The sequence below is a fragment of the Panthera uncia genome (genome assembly GCF_023721935.1).
Source record: "Panthera uncia isolate 11264 chromosome A3 unlocalized genomic scaffold, Puncia_PCG_1.0 HiC_scaffold_11, whole genome shotgun sequence".
Taxonomy (NCBI): domain Eukaryota; kingdom Metazoa; phylum Chordata; class Mammalia; order Carnivora; family Felidae; genus Panthera; species Panthera uncia.
The window spans coordinates 10,301,929-10,324,530 of NW_026057578.1; the positions used below are offsets into that span (position 1 = coordinate 10,301,929).

Here is a 22,602-nt window from a genome sequence, read left to right on the forward strand (position 1 = left end):
GGCGGGACACCAGGGTTCCTCCTAGTTCTCCTTTCCTCCAGGTGGTGGGGCGGTCCTGCACTCCCTCTGCTGCCCAGGAGCTTCTCAGGTTTTTGAGGGACTGTACCCGCCAGCACCCTGCATGCTAGAGGCGTGTAATATTTTGATTTTGTTTTCTCCCCCGCAGCTCCATGGCTACATGGAAAACAAGCCCCTCGGGCTTCAGATCTTCATTGGGACAGCCGACGAGCGCATCCTTAAGCCCCACGCCTTCTACCAGGTGCACCGCATCACGGGAAAAACCGTCACCACCACCAGCTACGAGAAGATCGTAGGCAACACCAAAGTCCTGGAGATCCCTCTGGAGCCAAAGAACAACATGAGGGCGACGTAAGGGCTCGGGGGCCGAGGGTGGTGGGTCTTTATGGGGTTGTGGGGGGGGGGGACCCAGGGGCAGGGATTTGGTAGTGGGGACTCTCTGGAGTTGAGTTGGTGGAAGGAGTCGTGGATGGTGGTTCCCACTCTGCGATGGGCCCATAGAGATTTGTTTGAAAAGTTTCTATTTTAAGAGCTTTATGTCTAAATACTTTTCTTGTGTGCTGGGAGAAAGATTACCTATGCGTCTTTGGATTATGTTACTTGGGATGAGGCTAAATTGATTTACATGTCAGAATGTATTGGGCCTAAAGAAAATTTTTAAAGACGCAGATAGGTTGAAACTCACAAAGGAATAGGCGTGTAGCTCAAATTTGGGAAACATTGCACCCGTGCACTGGAGTTAAAAAAAAAAAAATCTCTTTATTAGAAAATAACCTTAACTTGCAAACGGTGAGAATTTTACAGAGGACCCTGTCTGCCGTTCGCTCAGCTTTGCCGATTGTGAACGTTTTCCACGTTTGCTTTGTCACTTCCTTTGCTCCTCGGTTTTTCCTGAACTGTTAGACACGGCGACTCTTTACCTTCACATACTTGAGCGTGAATTTCCTCAGGACTAGAACGCGGTCTTTGGTGACCGCGGTGCCTTTGTCAAATTAAAGATGTTTAACGCTGATCCACCCCTCTCACCTACTGAAGAGTCTCCAATCAGTTTTGCCAGTTGCATACTTGAGTTTGTCAGACGCTTTTGAGAGTAGAGAAACTGGAATGAAAAGGTTCCCTAGGGAGGTACTTTCCACCGGGGAATTTCTCTAGTGACTTTGTGAGTGTTTGACCCCCGTCTGGGCAATCCGTTCCTGGCTGAAATCCCCCCGATCGGCGGATTGCAATCCGCTCTCCCCGCCCCCGCCCACCTCCCCGTCGGTGGCTGGCGGTGGAACCATGTTGGTTAACTGACTTAGGTGGTTTTGTGGGTGATCTTGCCTGCTCACCGAGACGGTCAGTTCTAAGTGGGGTTCTCAACCTCCTCGCAGCATTGACTGTGCGGGGATCCTGAAGCTGAGGAATGCGGACATCGAGCTGCGGAAAGGCGAGACGGACATCGGCAGGAAGAACACGCGGGTGCGGCTGGTTTTCCGGGTGCACATTCCAGAGGCCAGCGGGAGGATCATCTCCCTGCAGACTGCATCCAACCCCATCGAATGCTGTAAGTTGGGCGCTGGGCAGCGTCGGCCTTCGCCGCGTATACTGAACGTGACCTTCCGCCCCGGGCCAGGTGCTCAGCAAGAATACGCAGGACCATGGGGCGCCTGGGTGGCGCAGTCGGTTAAGCGTCCGACTTCAGCCAGGTCACGATCTCGCGGTCCGTGAGTTCGAGCCCCGCGTCAGGCTCTGGGCCGATGGCTCGGAGCCTGGAGCCTGTTTCCGATTCTGTGTCTCCCTCTCTCTCTGCCCCTCCCCCGTTCATGCTCTGTCTCTCTCTGTCTCAAAAATAAATTAAAAAAAAAAAAAAAAAAAAACCGTTGAAAAAAAAAAAAAAGAATACGCAGGACCCGCAGGGGTCGACAGGGGGCCCGAGATGACCAGAGGGCCCAGACCCAGAGCACATTGAGCGACTTCTCTCCGCTCTCATTTGCTTGTGGAAGGTTTTGTGGCCTCACAGGAAATGAAAAAATAATACAGCTAACGAGTAGCCTCCGGCTTTGTTTAGAGGATTCGAAAACGTATAAATGTTTGGGTCGTAAAAAAGGTAGATGCAGTTGGAGTGAGTTTACTGTACCCAGTGTCCTCTTTTCCTTTCCCTTGCCTCTCAGTGGCTCTCGCTGACTGAGCGGTGACTCTGCTGGTCAAGATGCTGAACGCCCAGCAGTCAGTAGCTCCTCGAATATTACGGAGGTTCTTGGCCACAGCTGATGCTCGTTTTACAGAAGGGGAGGGGGAGAGATGAGGGGTTGGCTACCCCGGGCCAGCAGGGCTGGGACTGAGACAGGAGCTTTGGCACGCACGACCGTGCCCTGCCCCCCTCCCCCCCAGCCCCTGCTATCACCCTTGGCCCATCCGGGCCTATTCACTGAGAATCTGCCCACTGTGCCCAAACCAAAATGCAGAGGAACTTCAGAATCTCGTGTGCAGTGGCCGAGATCTGCTGTGTGGAAGGGCTCTGAGCAGAAACGCGGCTCAGTTCTCATCGGGCTTTGAAAGAAGAAGGCGCTTTGGGCTCATTCACAGGTACTTGAGGCAAGTTGCATAATTGGTTTTTGCAGTTAGACCTGGCAAAGCTTCTCGTCGGCTCAGTGTTTGAGAGTTTAGAAACCATGCGTCCAAGCACAGAGAAGAAAACAGTAAACGTTGTTGCAGAAACAAAAGCCGTTTATGTTATTTCTGTGTTCTTCGAAGAGTAGTTTTTATGGTGTTACGATCACGTTCCGTATGCAATTATGTTTCGGGATCCTGTTTCCTTTTTACTGGGCATTTTACCATAACTGTGTGCCACAAAACTCAGTTGCCTAGAGAGGCCGGGGAGGTCACACGGATGAGCGGAGGTGCAGCCAGCAGAGAGTGGTGGGGACCAGGGACCAGGAAGGCACCTTCCCCACCTGAAAGCGCCTGCCTTCTACAACTCCAGCCGGCATTTCCATGTGGGCATGGAGACTCGGAGGTGGCTGGATCCTCTGGCTTTTTAAGATAAACCCCAAATCTCCTGATTTTTAAAAAGCAGCAACAAATCCAAAATACCGTGTGGATTAGAGAAAATCTTCATGTGGCTTTGATTAATCAGAGGGAGTCTTAATCAGACACTAATGAGTAAAGGAAAAGCATGAATATCTTAGGCAGAAAGGGTTGGGGAAGACCGGCCCTCAGGATTTCATTTATTGATTAAAAATTTTTTTTCACGTTTATTTATTTTTGAGAGAGAGAGAGAGAGAGAGAGAGAGAGCGCACGCGCAGAGGAGGGGCAGAGAGAGAGGGGCACCCAGAATCTGAAGCAGGCTCCAGGCTCTGAGCTGGCAACACGGAGCCCGATGTGGGGATCGAACTCACGAGCTGTGAGATCCTGACCTGAGCCAAAGTCAGACGGTTAACCGACTGAGCCACCCAGGCGCCCCTGGCCCTCAGGATTAAAAGCCAGTGAGGAGAGACTGTGGGCCCTCTTGGGGGGAGAAGCCAGAAGTTGGTCTTGGTCGGTCTTTGGAAAAAAGATGGAGGGGCCCTAGGATTTCCTCCAGCCACGGGAGTCACCATGTGGATCGGGCCACACACGGTGGTGAGTCTCTGTTCTGACGTTAGAAGAGAAAGACCCAACAGCACACAACAAGGGAAAACAAGATTTGAAAACTATGTCAGAAACATTGGAGTTCCCCTCCTCTACCCAGCAGACCCCACCCCTGTCCCCTGAGTGCTGGGCACAGTGCCTGCCTCACCATGGTGTTGGTTCTGAACATCTCGAGATGTTTTGGGAAGGAAACCCGGGCTCTTCCTCAGTAATTTGGGGGATTTTGAGAAGATAAGGTCTCCTTTTTCTGGCAGGTGACTCACTCGACAGGATGGGGCTGTGGTTTGTAGCAAGGTGGGGAGCAGGCGGCCTCAGGAGGGACCACACGCCAGAGTCCCTGTTCCTCTCCGTCTCTGGGTCCCTCGGGTCAATGTATCTCATGTTGATCTGAGAGTTGAAGGATCAGCGCTGAACCACATGCACCTCCAGCAAGATCTTCAGGGTGTCGTGAAGTCATTTGAACCTTGAACGTGGGCTTTTTTTTTTTCTTTATATTTGGCTGATTCAACTACCTCCTTTTGACAGATAAGGAAACAGGCTTTCTTGGTAAAGTGATTCACTCACTTTTTTACTCAGTAGAGCTAGGGTCTCCAGCTTTCTGGTTCTGTGAAATACCTTCTTATGGTTTCTAGAACACCTCCGTTTCTTGCAGGGCCAGACCGAACTACCAGCAGGCCACACGCTCTCTCACCCAGAATCTTCTGTCATTTTTATTGCCACCTCTGTTCTCTTTTCCAAGACTGGTGCCTGATCGTTAATCTAAATATTTATTGACTAATGGGCTTACTATTAGATATTCAGTAAATATTGACCACTAGTCCGTAGCACATAGTGGTGATCCTTCGGGAGATATTCAATAAATATTTATTGACTAGTTGACTTTGTATATGCCCCCTGGGGAGGGTGAGCTGGTGAGAAAAACATTCAGTGGACTCATACTTATTGGCAAGGCTACCTTACTTTGGAGGTGCTGATTATATAACGTCTTGGGGAATCAGGGATGAGTTCTCAGATTCTAGCAAAAAAAGGACAAACCCTGGAGGCCGCTCTTGGGAAAGTAGGCCGATTTGCTAGACTTGTAGACTCCTTATGTTGATGCATAGCACGCCGGAGGTCAAACCTCACCTTTGCATCGACGGGTGCTCTGTGCGTTTCTCTTTCCACGAGACGTTCAGTATTGCCAAGGAGATGCCTTCAGTCCCCTCCCTGATTGTCAGCAGAGCCGATTTTGAAGCTTCTCCAGTCCGCCTGGCTCTGGGTGCCGTCCCCACCCCTTCCCAGTCCTGACGGATAACCGGGTCTCCCTGGCTTCTCTGGGAACGTGGGAGAGTTCAGGAGGGAACACGCTTGTCTTCCCCGACGACAGACGTCTAACTCTGCTCTCAGGGTTCTGGAGGCCAGACCCCAGAATCCAGGTGGCCGTCAGATTGTTCCTAATGAAGACTCTGAAGGGGGGATGTTCCAGGCCCCTCTCCTAGCGACTGGCAACAGCCGGCACTCTTGACTCTCTTTGGCTTGTGGGTCTGTGACTCTAGTCTCTGCCTCCTGTTCACGTGACCCTGTTGTCTGTGTGTCCTTCTCTGTCTCTTATGAGGACACGGTCACTGGGCTCAGGGCCCCCGCTAATCCTGCACAATCCACCCTCCAATTTTACCTTATTTGTGCCTTCAGAGATCGTATTTCCAAATACAGCCACTTTTGAGGTTCTGGGTGCCTGGGGCTTTGTTCATCCCATGACCCTTCCTCCTCAGCTACATTTCTTGACTTCTCAGTCGCCTCTGCCCCTCAGTTCCCAAATCCACTGGGCTCTTTCTCTGTCCTCTCTCTTGGCTTTTGCCCACACTGTCACCTCCATCCAGAACGCTGGTTCTCAAACTTGGTCGCACGCTGGCACCACCTGGGGAGTTATTAAAAAACAAAACAAAAAACCCCCCAATGTGTTGCCCGAATCCCACCCCAAAGATGGCAAGTCCCTTGGTCTGCGGTGGGGTCTGTGCGTGGAGAGATTTTGGAGGTCATCTGGTGATTCTGATGTGCTGGGAAGCATGGGGCCCGCTCACCTTGCCCCCTCCGGTCCCTCGGTTGGCTCCTCCTTATCCAAGGTTGCTGTGTCCATGGCCCCTCTGGGAGGACGCACGCCCCCGACCCCACAAGGTACAGGTCCCCCGCTCTGTGCTGACAACCCAATTTACTCCTTGGTCTCTCTCCTGTAAGGACAGAGACCAGAAGGCATCAGCCAGGGCCTGGCACATAGCACCTATCTCTAAAATGTTTGTTTAAAACAAAAATAGTGAACAGTGAACGCCAGCCTCTCCAGGCTGCCCAGCGCGAGAAGAAGGTGACGAGGAAGCAGAAGGGGGCTGTCGGCAGGTGCGAAGGCCTTGTCCCATGAGCGTCTCTCCGGGAATCTCCTCCCTGCCCCTCTCTGTTCTTCGAGAGAACACCCAAGGCGGTTTTCCACCAAGTCCTGCCCACTCCCGGCACAGAATAGGAATCCACTTTGCTCCTTGTGTAGGCACTGGGGCGTGGGTGCATGGTGTAGACCAGAAAGTGGGTTTTCTCACATGCTCTTTTCAGCACCTCCCTTCTCGTGACATCACTGTGTGTTGTCTAATTGAGCTCTAATTGAGATACACCAAATGACACAGAGCGTGCGTCTTCAGTTCAGTGATTTTCAACAATTCAAAGGACCTGCGTAACCACCGCTCACAAGGAGACGCGGGACATTTCCTTCCCTCCTGCAAGGGCCCTCACACCCCATCAGCCGGTGCCGCCCCCCCATCCCCACACACAGGCAACCACCGTTCTGATTTCTATCGCCAGAGATTAGCTTTCCCTGTTCCAGAACCTCACGCCATGGCATTGGACAGCGTGTACTTTGTGTCTGGCTGGTTTCGCCCAGCATCAGCTCGGTGCTTTTGAGAGCCATTGCTCTTATCACGTGATTCTGGCTGCTGTGAACCTTCTAATCCAAATGCTTTCACTGCCCTTGGGTGAACACCCGGGAATGGAATGGCTGGTTCACGGGGAAAGGTTATGCTCTAGTTTATGTATTTTCCAAACCGTAAAATGATTTTCTCTGTGCCAGAGTGCATGAGAGCTCCACCTGCCCCACGTCCTTACTGGTGTTGGCTTCTGCCCGTCTTTTCTACTGGGAGCCACTCCGGGAGCGGAAAGTGGACCTCCTCGTGCGTGATTTGCATTTGCCTGGTGGCTCACGATGCTGAGTGCCGACGTGTGCACCTGCTGGCTGTCCCGGTGTCTTCTTTGCTGAACTGTCTGTGCGCAGCTTTTGCCCTCTTGCGATGGGGTCACTCCTCTTGTTATTATTGATACGCGTCAGTTGTTCATGCGTCCTGGGTGGGAGCCTTTTGTCCGATGTGTGTAGGATGAATATTTTCCCCGGTCCACGCTTGGGCGTCAATATTTTATTTTGACTAAATCCCAATGTATCATTTTCTTTTCTTTTGGGATTAGTGCTCTTTGCATTCCCCCAACAAATTTCTACCGGTCTGAAGGAAGCAAACGTATCCTTTTACGTTTTCTTCTAGAAGCTTTTCGATGCTGGGTTTTAGGTTTAGGGATGCACTCCATCTCAGGCTAATTTTGGTGTCTGGGGTGAGGAGGGTCGGGGTCCATCATTCACCGCCCCCAGATTGGCCCACCTCGGATGCCGTTTCCTGGAAGCAAGCACTTGGACAACCCGACCGTGTTCCCCTCCCTCGCCAGCTTTCCTTCTCTGCCCCACTTGACTCTTGTAGGTCTGGCTTGGGAGACGGGCGATCACACGCCACTGCTTCGTGAAAATCTTAGAAGCAGCGGGACCAGACTGGCATATTGCCTCCTTTCTCGTGAAGCAGGGCTGCTTACCTCGTTCACCTGCTTCTGCCAGAGGCCGAGAGGACCTCCATAATTCTTGTGGGCGTCTTAACGTGGATTCTTCCACCGAAAACGCATCTGGAGCGCATGATACGCTGTTCTAGGCACTGGGGATAAGATAAAACAGTGGTCAAGACAAAAGTCCCGGTCCTCGTGCAGGCCACATTCTAGCGAGGAAAACCCACCCTAAATAATGAAAACCATCATTTTCAACAGTGAAGTGTGATGACGAAAATATGCGTTGGTGACTTGGGGGGAGGGCTGAGCAGCAGCAGCCTTGGGTGTGCTGAGCAGGGGAGACTTCTTGGAGGAGGTGGCCTATTAATCTGAACCTGAGCGGTGGGGGAGCATGGCCCAGCTGGAGGATACAGTAAGTGCAAGGGCCCTGAGGCAGAGATAAGTTCTACATCTTCAGGGGAAAAAAGGGCAGCTGGGGAGGCTATGTGGAGTGAATACGGATAAGAAGTAGTCTGAGATGAAGCTGGGGACTTGGACTTTGTTCAAAGTGACATGGGAAGGCTTGAGTTCTAAGTAGGGGGCTGACATAATGGGATGCATGTTCCAAAACTTGTTTAGCGCAGTCCCTGGCGCATAGCAGATGCTCATACATGCTTGAAGACCAAACGAAGGAAGGAAGGAGACCACGGGGACCCGGCAGGGAAGAGGTGAAGGAAGAGGAACAGTGACCACAGTCAGCTGCTGTGCGTCAGGCACCTTCTGTGTTGCCCCCGAATCATCATAAAAACACTGAGCTCAGTGGCCGTTCCCGTTTTACAGTCGGGAAAACGGAAGCACGGAGAAGTTAAATAAGTTGCCCGGGGTCACACAGCTAGTAAGGGACCAAACCAGCCGTGACCTCCACGTCGTGCTGGATCTCGGGACGCCCAAGGTTGAGTTAGGTCACGAGTGACAGATTAATTTGGGCTGGAACCGAAAGTTTGGCCTCGTGTTGTGTAAGCCAGAGACCAGCCCGGCGACCCTCCGAGGGCTCCGCGTGCCTTCCCCGCGGCGCTGTAGCAGTAAATCGTGGGCGACATTCGGGCATCGGGCGGAGGGTGGCTAGGCCAGGCCTTTGTCAGCCCCCTGCCCTCCAAGGAGACTTTTAAGCAACAACTGAGAAGCCACGTTTCTGGCAACGTTGAAGCCTGTGTGACGGGGAGAAGCCGGCTAGGGTAGTGCTGAGGTGTGGGCCTGGGTTCAAAGAAATGCCTCTGCCACTTACGGGCTCTTTGGTCCCAGGAAGTCACTTACCGCTCTGTGCCTCAGCTTCCTCATCTGTAAAATGGGGACAGTAACACTAGGTGTCTCTCGGCTCTCGTCGGGGCCAGACGAACGCGTGTACACACGGCAGGTGCCAGCCGAGGTCACCACAGGCCAACCCAGCGCCTGTCTCGTGGGGTGTCTCACACCTGCTGGCTGGGAAGCCAGAGGCCCTTGCCTGGGCCTGGGCCTCTCACGGCCGCTCTGTGCCTGCCAAGGTTAACAAACACCAATTGTTTCAGGCGTGCCGGCCCCAAGCACACGCCCTGCTGCTGAGACGGGACCTGGAAAGTGACCTGGCCGGAGGAGCGTGTGGGCCAGGGGGTGCGTGCAGGAGACCCGGGCGCGGGGGTGGGAAGGCAGGAGCCGGGTGGCTTCTCCGCTGATTGAAGACAGAGCGTCCGGCCCTTCACCGAGCCGGTCACACAGGTGCAGGGAAGGCATCACCGCCCCGACCGAAGGCCTGCGGCGCCCCTGACCCTCGCGTGTCGGAACTTGGCTCCACGGTGAGGCTCGCCTCGCGGACTGGCTCGGCTGGTGCACTCAGTAACATTGCTGGATTGGCACCTGCCAGCGAGTGTCCGGGGCCCGGAACGCCCCCCTCGTGGAGCTCCTGTTCTAGGGGGTTGAGGTTCGGAAGAGTTTTGGGGTTTGCTGTGGCCGCGCGGCTGGCAAGGAGAAGGGGAGAGTTGGGGGTGACACCCGTGTCCTTTCCCCCGTCCAGGCCGCCTGGGTCCTTCGGTGACCGGGACACTCGTCCAGCTCACGGAGAGGCCTGCAGCTCTAGGGGGGAGGGTCTTGTATGGAGACACGTGGGAATGTCCCCGCTAGCACATTGGAAAGGGGTAGTAATTGAGCAAGAAAGTAGCTCCCGCGATGGCCCACGAGCTTTGTGGGTTCGATGAGCTGAGATACACCAGCCCTTCAGGGCACACGTTACTGTCCCATACTCCAGGTGAGAAAGCTGAGGCCCCCTGAGGTCTGGAGTTAGAAGGTGGTCACATGCACGGCGGACCCCGTGTATTCGTGCCCACGGTACCCCACTCCTGTGGTGTGAGTGGCGACGGGACCCTCACAGAGGTGGGCCCCACACTCAGGGAGCATTGGGGTCTGCTGTCCCACCTCCCACTTCCCAGGGAAGACCGGGGAATGTCCGGGGCAGGGGCCGAGGGGCCTGAGGGGCTGGTCTCCGGCCAGGTCTGAGTCAGCACCTTATTCTGAGCCGGGCCGGAATACATCAGCCAACGACGGCGGCCTGATGGAGACACGAGAAGGGTGTGCGGCAGCCGGAGCACCGTGGCCAGGGGTGGTCAGGGCTTCGGCCGGGACGAGGCTTCCGGGAGGCCCCTCCTTGCCTGGGCTGGCTGGCGGCTTTCCCACGGGGAAGCCTTTCCCGAAAAGGGGCCTCTCAGGGTAGTGGAATCCCACCGTCTAGCTTGCATTCGTGTAACTCATTTAATCTGCAAACGGCCCCATGAGGCCGGTACTCTGATTATGCCCATTTTATAGATGAGAAAAGAGAGACACAGAGAGATTATGGGACTTGCCCACGGTCCCAAAGCTCGGAGGTCACCGAGCTGGGCTTTGGACTTAGGCAGCAGCCTTTTACCCACGGCCCCAAATTGCCTTTTCACCTGGGTTATAATACAAACAAAAATGTATACGTGAAGTGCTTGGAAACCGAGACGCTCTCTATGGCAGCTGTAATTATTCGCTATTATGAGCAGAATCCACCTACTTTGCGGCATCAGATTTCTCTGTCCAGCCTCTCCTGCCTGTCTCCTGAGGTTTTTCGGGCAGATCGTAATTCTTGGCCACACACCCCAGTGACGGGGCGGATCCTAGACAGGCAGGCAGAAATGTTCCGTTTCCAGGCTGAGTCGGGCAGACCCCGCAGGACCCCACGCCGGTGAGAATTTCCCCTCACCGCTTTGCCGCTCCCCATCAGCCACTGTTGCTGGTAAAAGCAAACACCCAAACTGGTTAAACCAACAGTGCCCTGTTGATTCAGAGCTCGTAAAACACAGGAGCCCCAAGCCCCTTTATGACGTGCCAGAATCTGGGGGCAGGGGGGAGGCCTGGGGAAGTCTCTTGGTGAGGGCCACCTAGAAGCTTAAGCTGGAACAGGGGGCCTAGACTTCACCCACAGGCGAGAGCGGGGCCCTCGGGATGCCTTTAAAATGGCGGCCCCTGGTCTGGGGGGAGAACAGTGCAGGGTAACCGGTTTGGGTGGTTTAGATTCTCTAACAGTGGACAGGCTGAAGGAGAGTCAGGGGGCTGCTGATGGGGGCTGCTGTGGGCCCGGGCTTCCTGAGAGCCCTCCCACAGGTCCTGGGTGGTGTCGGTCCAATTAGCAGCCATAGGTGTGAGAAGTTGCATCAGAGAGAGAGGAAGAAGCGGACCCCAGGAGGGTAATTTTGCTTGCTGTTTGCCTCTCTTCAGTTCCTCTTTCGGAGGCTAATTGGCTTTGTTTGCTTTGCTTCTGGGCTCTCTGAGGATGCAGGGGCATTCCCTGGAGGAGGTCCCCTTGCCCGGATGTGGCCTCTTCAGAGTCAAAGTTGGCTCTTAAACAAATGTGGGCAACAAGTCACCTGGAAAGATTGTTCACATGCAAATTCTAGGAGCTCCGGGTGCAGTGGGTTGAGGGGTGGCCTGCGTAGCTGCATGTTGATGAAGCGCCTCCTCCAACCAGGTGACCTGGGGACCTTACTTGGAGACACTCTGGCAGTGAAGGTTGGGAAATCCTAGCTAGTGTTTCGGGATCCACCAAGGCCAGCAGCGCCCAGAGCACACGGGCCGTGTAAACACACGGGACGTGGTCGGCACACATTTGGCGAAATACTGACTGTAAGGCGGCCACACTCAGCCAGTGCCTGGCGCGTGGGACGTACTCGAGACACCACAGGCTTGAGCGTCGGTGACCTTGCTGGCTGAAATTTACCGAGGCAGAGACGCTTCGTGTGCGTTCTCCTGTGGATGCCTCGGGACGGCCTGGGAGGGGGGTCTGGGAACAGTTGCACTTTACAGGTGGGGACCCAGGTTTGGAGAAGCCCACGCGAGGGTCGCTCGAGCGAGGACCGAGGACCGCCCAACGCTCTAGCCCGCACCCAAGCTGGGGCCTCCCCTGGATGGAGCTGAGTAGCCTAGGATTTGTTTCTCAGTCTCTCGAGTGTCATGAACAGTGCCTTCCTCGGTGCTCCAGCAGGGCCGTCGTTTAAGGGTCTGTTACGATAACAGATGAGAAAATACTTCGAAAACGGCTGGGCAAGAAAGAGCGGCAGTTTGGAAGTTAACAGTGTTAAAGAATAGTTTCTCGAATGGTTACCGCGCGCTAGGCCCTGGCTGAGTGCTTTTGTTTTACACTCGATGGTTTTGTGTTTGTCCTGTTTTGTCGTGGTAAAATACACCTAACACAGTTTACCGTTTAGCCTGCCGTGAGGACTACAGTTCTGGGGTGTGGAGGACACTCACGGGGTGGTGTTACCACCAGCCGTATGGGTACGGAGCCTGTCCACCACCCCAAAAAGAAACCCCAGACTCCTGGGCACCCCTGTCTGTTTTCCTTCTCAATGGATGCCCTTATTCTGAGCGTTGTGAATATGAAGCACAGAATAGTTGTCCTTTGGTGTCTGGCCCCTTCGTTTAGCATAAGGTTTTCAAGGTTCGTCTGTGGTGTAGCCTGTATTCCTTCTCATGGCTGAATCGTCCTTCCGTATGGGTATACCACACGTCGGCCATCCATTCGTCCGTGGACGGATAGCTGGGTTATGGACATTAGCCATTTTCCCAGGTCTGTCCTGACTGCGTCCATGTTGACATGTGCTATGTTGTCTCGTACTGTTTGTAGCACACCCGTGAGGGCAGGTACTCTTAGGCAGCATCTGTGACCCAGAGAGGTGAAGTCACTTGCCCAGGGATGCACAGAACGGAGGCGACAGGAGGCAAACCCTTGAAAACCATGGCTTTCTGACCCCAGAGCCCAAGCAGCAGGAAACAGAATTCTCCTTTGGTTCCCAGGGTCCTGCATCATCCTGCCATGATGGTGCTGCAGATCAGACCTTGTGGGGCCCATTGGAAGCCTTAAGGATTCTTTAAAAAAAAAAAAAATGTAGGCTGGGGTCCTCCCCTCCGACCATTGGAGTCCGTGGTTCTCATCCAAGGGCGATTTGGGGCCCCTCCTTCCCAGGGGCCATCCAGCTCTATATCTAGGGGTAATTCCGTGTGTCAACTGGGAGGGGTGCAGCTGGCATCCAGTGGAGGCCAGGGATGCCGCTAAACATCCCGCAGGGCACAGGTCAGCCCCACAGCAAACGCGGGTCCAGCCCGCAGGTCAGTAGTGCCCAGGCTGAGAACCCCTGCTCTACAATCAGGGCCTGGGTGTCCGTACTTTCTAAACTTCCTGGCTCGTTCTAATGTGGCCCCAGAGCTAAGAGTGCCTCTTGGTCAGTGCGTAACATTCACATGGGTGGGGCCCATAGCCCTGCGTTTCTAACAAGCTCACGGTGACTCTGGCGTTCCCACTTGGGGTTCAGGACTGGAGAGGAGGCAAAAGAAAGTACAGGGAGCTGGGCTGGACTCTCGTCATCCTCTCTCTTTAAACTTCGGTTTAAAAAGAGTGTTTTCCTTCAGATAAGGAGAAGGGGTGGGAAATGCAGATGAGGCAGAGGGAGAAAAAGTTGGTTGGTCAAAACCACAAGGCTTTGCAGGAGAAGCAGTCCGTTGTGTTCACAGCAGTGCTCAGTGATTCACAGAGCAGCCATCCGGGCCAGCTTCCCACCCAGCGCCGAGAGTCACGGCCACGGCCGGTCTCCGGCCCGGCTGGCTGCGAGCCCTTGGCTGGCTTGCCCAGGAGTGATGACTCAGGCTTTCCACCTGCAGAATGGGAGGGATGGCTCTTGCCCCCCATTCCTGGTGGGGGGGGCACCCATTCCTGGGGCCCGAAGCCCCCAGCTGCCCCCCCGACTCATCGGAGGCAGATCTTAAAAGTCGGGACCTGCTTTTCCAGGCGAAGCAACTGGTGTCTTCACTGCTCATAAATCTCCGTTTGTGGCAGCTCAATTAGGAAGTCCTACAAAACTCCTATACTGAAAGAAGGGATTAATGACCCAGCCCATGTGGGAGAAATTAGCAGCTTCTGCAGAGAGGCCTTTTGAATGTATGCTCTGAACCGGCAGCCCCTGGGCTCGGCACTGGCTGGCTGGTCCCTGGGCTGAGCCAGGGATGGGGTGAAACCGACAGGGGATCATTGTGAGTCATCGGGTTGCACTTTCAAGGTGAAGTGTCTGGGAGCATCTGGCGGGTCCACCGTAGACTCCTGAAATGTTGCCAGTTGCACGGTTGCTCCTGAAGGAGCGGGTTTCGGGATCGAGGGAGGGGCGTGCTCGCCACCTGGAGGTCCAGGCCGGCCAGGAGGGAAGGGTTAGGTTTGGGCCCCCAGGCCTCACGCGGCTGCTGCCCGCCCCAGCTCCCGGATGGGGAGGTCCTCGGGCCCCTGGCACGGAAAGGGCTGGCCCTCCGCCCGGTTCTTGGGCTTGGGAGGAACGCCAGGAGCTCAGGCTGACTCATAAGGGGAGGGCCGGCCTCGTCAGCCCACGCTGCTAAGGCGAGGCCCGGGCAGATGAGTCCCTCTCGCTGACTGGGATGTGTTTCTCACCCTGTGCAGGGAAGGGGGCTGGAGAGGGTCTTCGTTCTTCCCTGCAGCCTGCATTCCAGAACAATCAGTGGCCGGCTGCAGTGACTAAGGACTGGGGCCTCTGGAGCTGGACAAACCATCTTCTGAGGATTCAGACCTAAGCTTAACCACACACCCTGACCTGACTTCTCTTAGCTTTAGTTTTCTCCCCAGGCAAATGTGAATAATTTTAACACTTCCTTCCTCAGAAAGTTGCTGTGAGCATATATCGTTGTGACTCAACACTCAGCATAGACCTGTTGTGTTTCTCCGTCTTTCATTCATTATAGATACAGATGAGGATCTAGATATAGAGAGACTTCCATGTACGTACATATTAAGATATATTGAGATATATCCATATTTGTGTCCATCCATCCATTCATCCATCCTTCCATTTGTCCCTCCATCCACCCATCCACCCACCCATCCATCCATCCATCCATCCACCCATCCATCCATCCATCCATCCATCCACCCGTCCATCCATCCATCCGTCCGTCCGTCCATCCATCCATCCATCCATCCATCCTTCCATCTGTCCATTTGTCCATCCATCTATCCATTCATCCATCCATCCATCCATCCATTCATCTGTACATCCATCCATTCATCCTCCCATCTGTCCATTTGTCCGTCCATCTACCCATTCATCTATCCATTCATCTATCCATCCATCCGTCCATCCATCCATCCATCCATTCATCCATCCATCCATTCATCCTTCCATCTGTCCATTTGTCCATCCATCTATCCATTCATCTGTCCATCCATCCATCCATCCATCCATTCATCCTTCCATCTGTCCATTTGTCTGTCCATCTATCCATCCATCCATCCATCCATCCATCCATCCATCCATCCATTCATCCCTAGCACCTCCTACTAAATCCAAGAAGACACTGTTCCTGGCCTTGGGCTTACAGCAGTACAGAGCTCCGTCCTGGGGCTTACATTCTAGTGTGGGGAGATTTGAAAGACAGGTGACCCAATAAAACAGGGTCATGCAAGATAAAGGGGAAGGGGGAGGGGAGAGACACAGACAGACGGGGTGTGTACTGCTGTTTTACCTTCAAGGTGGGAGGATGGAAGGGTAGGGGTAAGGAAGCCTCCCTGAGGAGGGGGCACCTGAGGAGAAACCTGCAAGAAGTGAGGAAGGAAACCACGTAGATCATCAGGAAGAACTTTCCAGAGAGGGAGGGACTAGAAAGTACAAGTGTGCAAAAATAGGAGTTGGGGAGTGTGTTTGAGGGACATTGAGAACATTCTAGAAGCATGGCTAGAACACAGTGAGCAAGGAGGGGGATCCTAGAAAGTCAGGTCAGAGAGGTGATGGGGCAAGATGATGTTGTTTTGAAGACTGAGTTCAGGATTGCCAGGGAATTGCCAAGCGACTATGTCTGAACTCTGCAGGAACCGGGTCCTAGAGTCAGCATGCATGGTCCCTTCAAGCGTTTGCTAACATCAGGGGCACAAGGAGAGGGTACTCTCTGGCAAAGGGGTGCTCTTATGAAAAAGTTGACTTGCCCTCCTTTTATGTAAAATAAAGATCAAATCTCATTCGCCTTTCCTCCCCGTTGGGAGAATAGACACCTGTCCCTTGATTTGTGAAAACAAGATGCGTTGTTGGAAGAAGACTAGCCCCAACAACCTAGGGCACTAAGACAGGAACATGTTGTTTCCAAGGTCAGCCGTTGTGGGGGCTGATGGCTCCACATTTGTGATGACAGCAGGTGACAAAGGTGGGCGGGGCGTGCCGTGAAATCAGCCTCTTTTGAGCAGACTTCTTCTGCCATTGCAATGACTTCTTTTCCCCTCGCCCTCAGCCCAGCGATCCGCCCACGAGCTGCCCATGGTGGAAAGACAGGACATCGACAGCTGCCTGGTCTACGGGGGCCAACAGATGATCCTCACGGGACAGAACTTCACAGCCGAGTCCAAAGTCGTGTTTACTGAGAAGACCACAGGTCAGGGGGCTTTTTTGAGCTCTTTCCTTGTCCTCCAGCACCATATAAAACTACCGTCTCTTTCTTCCCGACAGCACTGATTTGGGGGATGGGTCCTGTGGGCAGGGTCTTAGTTTCTGTTCTCCTTACTCCCCACGGGAAGCTTCCCAGGCCTCCAGCCCTGGATGTCAACACAGTTCACTGCTGCGTGGATGTGCCACAGTGTTTCGGCTGCTCCCGGGCTCTCTCGTTGGACGATAACCTTATCACTCTTTTTACATTTTTTAAAAAATGTTTATTTTTTTAGAGACAGAGAAATAGAGTGTGAGTCGGGGAGGGGCAGAGAGGGAGACCCAGAATCCGAAGCAGGCTCCAGGCTCTGAGCTGTCAGCAGGGAGCCCGACACGGAGCTTGAACTCACGAACTGTGAGATCATGACCTGAGTCAAGTCAGATGCTTCACTGGCTGAGCCACCCAGGCGCCCTTCTTTTTTTTTTTTCTTTTAACTATTTTTTCACACAGAGAGGCAAACCTTCTCAACCTTATGCTATCATCAGAAAAGGAGGCCATTCCACAGGGCGAATAAGTTTGCGTGCTGTGGCCCTGGGTATCCTGGGTTCAGATGCTGACTTTGCTACTTGTTCTGTGATCTCAGGCAAATGATCTCCCCTTCCAGTGCCTTCGTCTCCTTTTATATAGAACGATAATAACAAGGGTTCTTATTGCCACAGGGTTGGCATGAAGGCTAAAGAGGTTAATACATGTCGAGTAATTATAACAGCTCCAGGTTTATTGTAAGCTATAAACATAAGCTACATATATTTTTTTTTATTACGAATAGTGCTGCAATGAATCTTTCAATACTTGTAGGACAGTTAATTGGTCTTTGATACGTGAGTGTTTGTCTGTCTTTGTGCATGTACGGTTTATTCCTAGAGTGGAATTTTGGGTAGTCGTTTTGAGAGCTTTAAATACATATTGCTAAATTAACTTCCAGAAATGTACAAATTGAAACTTCCATCAATACTATGCCAGTAACGGTTTCACCCCATCCCAGAAGTGCCATTTTTAAAATTGTTTGTTTATTCTTGAGAGAGAGAGACAGAGCATGAGCAGGGGAGAGGCGGAGAGAGGGAGACACAGAATCCGAAGCAGGCTCCAGGCTCTGAGCTGTCAGCACGGAGCCCGACGCGGGGCTCGAACCCATAGACTGTGAGATCGTGACCTAAGCTGAAGTTGGACACCTAATCAACTGAGCCACCCAGGCGCCCCAGAAGTGCTATTTAAAAAAAAAAAAGCTTGAGAGAAAGCAGGGGAGAGAGCATGAGTGGAGGTGGGACAGAGAGAGAGGGAGAGAGAGAATCCCAAGCAGGCTCCACACTGTCAGCACAGAGCCCAATATGGGGCTTGAACTCACGAAGCAGGAGATCATGACCTGAGCCGAAACCAGGGGTCGGATGCTTAACCGACTGAGCCACCCAGGTGTCCCGCCATTTTTTTTTTTTTTTTTTAAGTTAAAAAATATTTGCTGAATTGGTACTTCTCTTTACTTCACATTACTTTGCTATGAGAGGTTTAATATTTTTGTTTTTGCTCACATGTATTCTTTTTTTCCACATATCATCTGTTCATATCTTTTGCCAATGAGGTCATGGTAAAAAGAGAATGATAAATTTCAAGTTATACAATTATTTGAGAGTTATGGATGCTAGATCAATTTTTTTCTCTAATGGACACGATTTCACTAAAAGGGGGTATATTCGTATTTGTTTACCGCCCTGAGGATGATACAGAGACCATCGTAGACAGGGTTGTCCAGTCGTGAGGACTGTGCACTGCACAAGGGCACCTCTCCTCTGGGGGCTGCTCTTCAAATGGGATGCATCATCAATCTGTGTATTACTAAGACCACTGCTAGCAGGAGGAAGCAGGGGGTCTTGGAGGAGGGGTGTTTTTTCCCAGCTCACATAAAGCCTCCTCTTGGGGTGGGCTGGCTCTGTGACCAGGCATGACATAAATAAGCCTACGGCAGTGGGGGGCTGGAAAGGGCTGGGTGGGCTTGGAAGTGGTTTAGAGGGTACGTGGTCGGTCATTGTGGGTTCGAGGGGCAGTGGTGGTGCAGTGAGGGATTAGGGACGCAGACATTTCCACGGATGCTTTGCCTTCTGTCCTATGTTTGTCCAGGACTTTATTCAACCATCTCCTTTTATCGGGCCTGAGGCTGCTTCCCACTCTGTGCTGTTATAAGTGACTCAGCAACGAACATCCTTTATATTCCTTTGGTCAGTTAGGCAAGAGCTCACGCTCCTAAACCCCAGACCCAGCTCCACCATTTGCTAGCTGTGTGACCTTGGGCAGGTTACTTATCTTCTCTGGGTACCAGTTTCCTCATCTATACGATATGATGACGCTCCTGCCTCGTAGGGTGGTTTAAGGATCAAGGATTTCTACATGGTAAGCACTCATAAAATGCTTGGCACGTAGTAAGTGCTCAATACACATTAACGATCGCTGTTTGTTACTGTTCTTTCCTAGGGCTGAGGCCTGCATATGGCATAGTGGATTCACGGAGGCTCGCACATTTCTCAGCATCTTGGGGGAGGCTTACTTTTCAGGTGGTGGAAGGGTGTGATACTCTCTCCTGCAGGGATTTGCTAGGCTTTTGTAAATCGGAGAGCAAACCAGCGTGGCTGGAATGTGTTGCCAAACAGGCAGAGGCCAGCACAAGTTTCCCAGTACCGGGTAGAGACACGGCCTTGGTATGGTCTGCACGTGGGGGAGCTGAGAGGGAGTCACGGAGAGTTCTTCAGCAGGAGAGTGGCCTGAGATGTACATGACCAAGCACACGTTAGCTGCTGCGGGTTTGACACACCTTTCATGCGAGCCGACTCTCCTGCGGGCCTTCTGCTGACTTTCGCAAGAAGCCTGTGGCCTCACAGCACCTTCCTGGCAGAGGGGAAAATGCTGGTAATCTGCAGATGTCTCGTTCTCCATGCCCAGGTCTGCGTGGGGGTGGCTTGGAGGCCGGGTCCTTGCTGGTCCCTTGCAGAGCTGGGAACCGTCAGCCTGCGTTGTCCCGGGAGTTCACACACTTGAGACGCTGCTCAGATGCCCCGGTTAAGTGTTTGTTGAGGGAATGAATCCACGGCATTTGTTCTGTAGCTTGCTGTCTCTTGGTTTCAAAAGAAGTTTCACAGTTGACCTCGTGGAGGCAAGAAAACTCGGTCTGTTTCACCTTTGGAAAGTTGTGTATGAATAAGGAGAATAATCAGAGCAGCTTCCTGGGATCTTTGTCCGCGACCGTCCACGTACTGTCTCGTCTGAGCCGCTGCCTGCGGGGGGCGCTCCTCTAAGCGTGCAGTGAGGGGACTCCCCCACAGATAGTGCCCCGCATGATCCTGATGTCCAGCCTCCCTGGGCCTCCGTTTGCTGCTCTGCAAAATGAGGCACTGATGCTCCCCCGCCCCTCGCAGGAGCCCAGTGCGGACACGGTCAGTGCACGCGTAATGTGCACGGAGCGCTTGCCGAACGTTCGCTGTTGTTTTTGCGGTCACAATTCTCCTTGCTCAGCCCGTAGACGGCATTGACTGGACGGTGATGAGCACAGGGCCTGAGGTCAGAAGGCCTGGGTTCGAATCCCTGACCTGCATTGAGTGGCTTCGGCATCCTGGATAAGTCACGTCACCTCTCCGAGCCGGCGTTTCACCCTTCCGTAAAATACGGACGATTTCCTTCTCTGGAGGGAAGAAAAGCTGAAATGAGATAGATGGTGGCACACATTAGGCTCTTGGCATAGCTCGTAGCACATGGTGAATGCTCACTGAATATTAGCTTTTATTGTTATCGTTATATTTAGGCTGTGGAAAGAACAGAGGTGAATAAAATTCTATCTCATGGAACCAAGGGGCATTGAAAGACAACAAAAAGTAGTCATAGTGAGCTAGATGCCAGGCCTCTGAGCACTTTATAGGTATTAACGAATCTCATTCCTTACGACAGCCCTACCAGATAGCTACCATGGTCCTGATTTTCCTAACGAGGAGCTGAGCCCAGAGAGGTTAAGTGACTCAGGGAAGATCACACAGCTAGTAACAGGGCAGGGGTAGGTTCGACCCCAGGCAGCCTGGCTTAAGAGTCTGCCCCCCTGGCCGTTAGCTCTTCTATTTTGAAGAAGCTTAGAACAAGGTTAATTTGCCTGAAGACCCTTCAGCTGCTTTGAACCACTGATTGGAACCATTTTGTGGTGAGATAGACCCTCGGATTCTGCAATGGGTCCCGGGCTCGAAAGAATCCGTGCAGAACGCTTTCATGCCTAGCCTAAAGAATCCCGGGTGAAGGCGGCTTCTGGATCAGTGCCAACAGGCCAGCAGGGGTCTCGGAGACGCCCCTGGGCCCCCAGGACGCCGTGGGCCTTCCCTCGTGGGATGTCGGGCTCCTCGGGGCTCTGACAGACAGGGGGCTTGTCGTGCTCTTTTGACCCTAAGTACTCGCCTCCTAGCCCGGGACTGCCTTCTGCAGGGGGACTCCCTGTTGCTCAACTTCGTTTTTCCAAAACGCATCCCGTTCCCATCTCCATGGACAGCTTGGCCGGCAAGGGCGCAGCGGGGCGGGGCGGAGTGGAACAGCTGAAGTTTTCCAAGGAAGGGGAACCCCAGCTGGTTCTCACATTAAGGAAAGGTGACAGCCTCCTGGGCTAATCTTAGCCCCCGTGTTGGGTCATCGGCACCACTGGCTCCAATGTTCTTTTTATAGCTGTCGACTAAAATGGAATTGGCGGCTTCAACTCCAGCGGGATGACAAATTGGAGACTGTCGGAAAAACAGTAGGAGAGGGGCAGCACGGTGTTTCTTAAGTTAGAAAAGCTTGGTGTTTTGGAAAATGGCATCTTATTTATAGCAGCAGTAATAATAATGATTATGATATTATTTTTATTACTGTTTTTCATTATTTTCATGACTTCCAGGAGCCTGTATGACCTGGCCCTCGCCCATCCCTCTGAATTCAGCTTTTTGGACTCTCTCCTTGTTCACTTGGCTGTAGCTACACCTGTCTTCGGTCTGTCCTCGGACACCCCCTGCTCGTTTCTGCCTCAGGACCTTTGCTTTGGCTGTTCCCTCTTAGAATGTCCTTGCACCATTTCTTTGTACCAGGCTGGGTCCTCCTCTGCCTTCAAGGCTCAGCACAGAGGGGACTTTCGCCACGAGCCCCTCCTTGACCGTCTGCTCGGAAGTTGTTCAGCGTGCCCCATGACCCTGTCCCCTTCTGTCCCACTGTCCTGCTTTGTTTTCTTGGTGGCCCCAGGTATCTCTGCTGAAATTGTCTTGCCTGTTTGCTTTTTCGTCTGTTACCTGGCCTCCCACATCTTAGCTCCTTGAGGACAGAGACCTGCTGTTTGCTGCTGTATCCACAGCATCTAGAACAGTCCCTAGCACATAGTAGGTGCTCACTCATACTGTAGAATGGTGTCGTCTCCTTCGGTTGTCACACCAGCCCCAAGGGGCAGGTGACATTGTCCCCATTTATAGTTGAGGGAACTGAGGCTCGTAGGGGTCGAGACACAAGTCCCGGGTCAGCCCACAGCTGGCGACAGAGCCGGAATCCCAAGTGCAGTTGGACGTGACACCCCCCTCCCGCCCCGCCCCTCCCCGGGGAAGCCCTCCTCTCATGTCCGTGAGGACAGAGAGAGAAACCAAACAGGATGATGAGGATCTTTCCTATTTACCGTGCTCGGCAATGGCCCCACAGCCTCCATATATTCTCTGAAATTTAAAAAATGTGTAATAACCCTCCAGGCGAAGTTCACGTGGAGAAGTGCAGGCTGTTCCCGACCTTCAGCTGGTAACCCTGGCCCCCGGCCACCCGGGCCTCAGGCGGAGTTGGGGGTCCCAGCAAAACATTGCAAAACAGGAAAAAATCTAAGGACACAAAAATAAAAGTGATGTGGCAGCAGAAACAGGGTTGCCATGGCTCTGAGCGACTGGCCACTTCTGGGCGGGCTCCAATGTTTTGGAAGGTTCCCCCACATGACACAGGGTTTTGGAATTTTTCAGCTGGTAAATCTTTCTGAATTCAGGCCCCTGGCCCCAGCCAAGGAGCTCCCTGGCTCTCTGTGTCCTGCGGGGGTGTCTCTTGGAACCCTGCCTGCATCGGATTACTCAGCTTTGAGACTTAAATTGTTTGAAGAGAATTTTGTGTTTTGTTTTGCTGGACGATGTTCT

The 22,602-nt window shown here is 53.0% G+C and overlaps 1 protein-coding gene across 4 annotated transcripts in view; it reads left to right on the plus strand.

Moving 5' to 3' along the window:
• Positions 1-22,602, plus strand: part of NFATC2 (nuclear factor of activated T cells 2) — a 133,662-nt gene that overhangs the window by 58,833 nt on the left and 52,227 nt on the right. For all 4 annotated transcript variants that reach the window (XM_049649858.1, XM_049649857.1, XM_049649859.1 and 1 more), the window contains 3 exons: positions 167-369; positions 1,389-1,561; positions 16,265-16,405. In XM_049649858.1, coding sequence (XP_049505815.1) covers positions 167-369; positions 1,389-1,561; positions 16,265-16,405 — 517 coding nt within the window. The remainder of the gene's footprint in view (positions 1-166; positions 370-1,388; positions 1,562-16,264; positions 16,406-22,602) is intronic.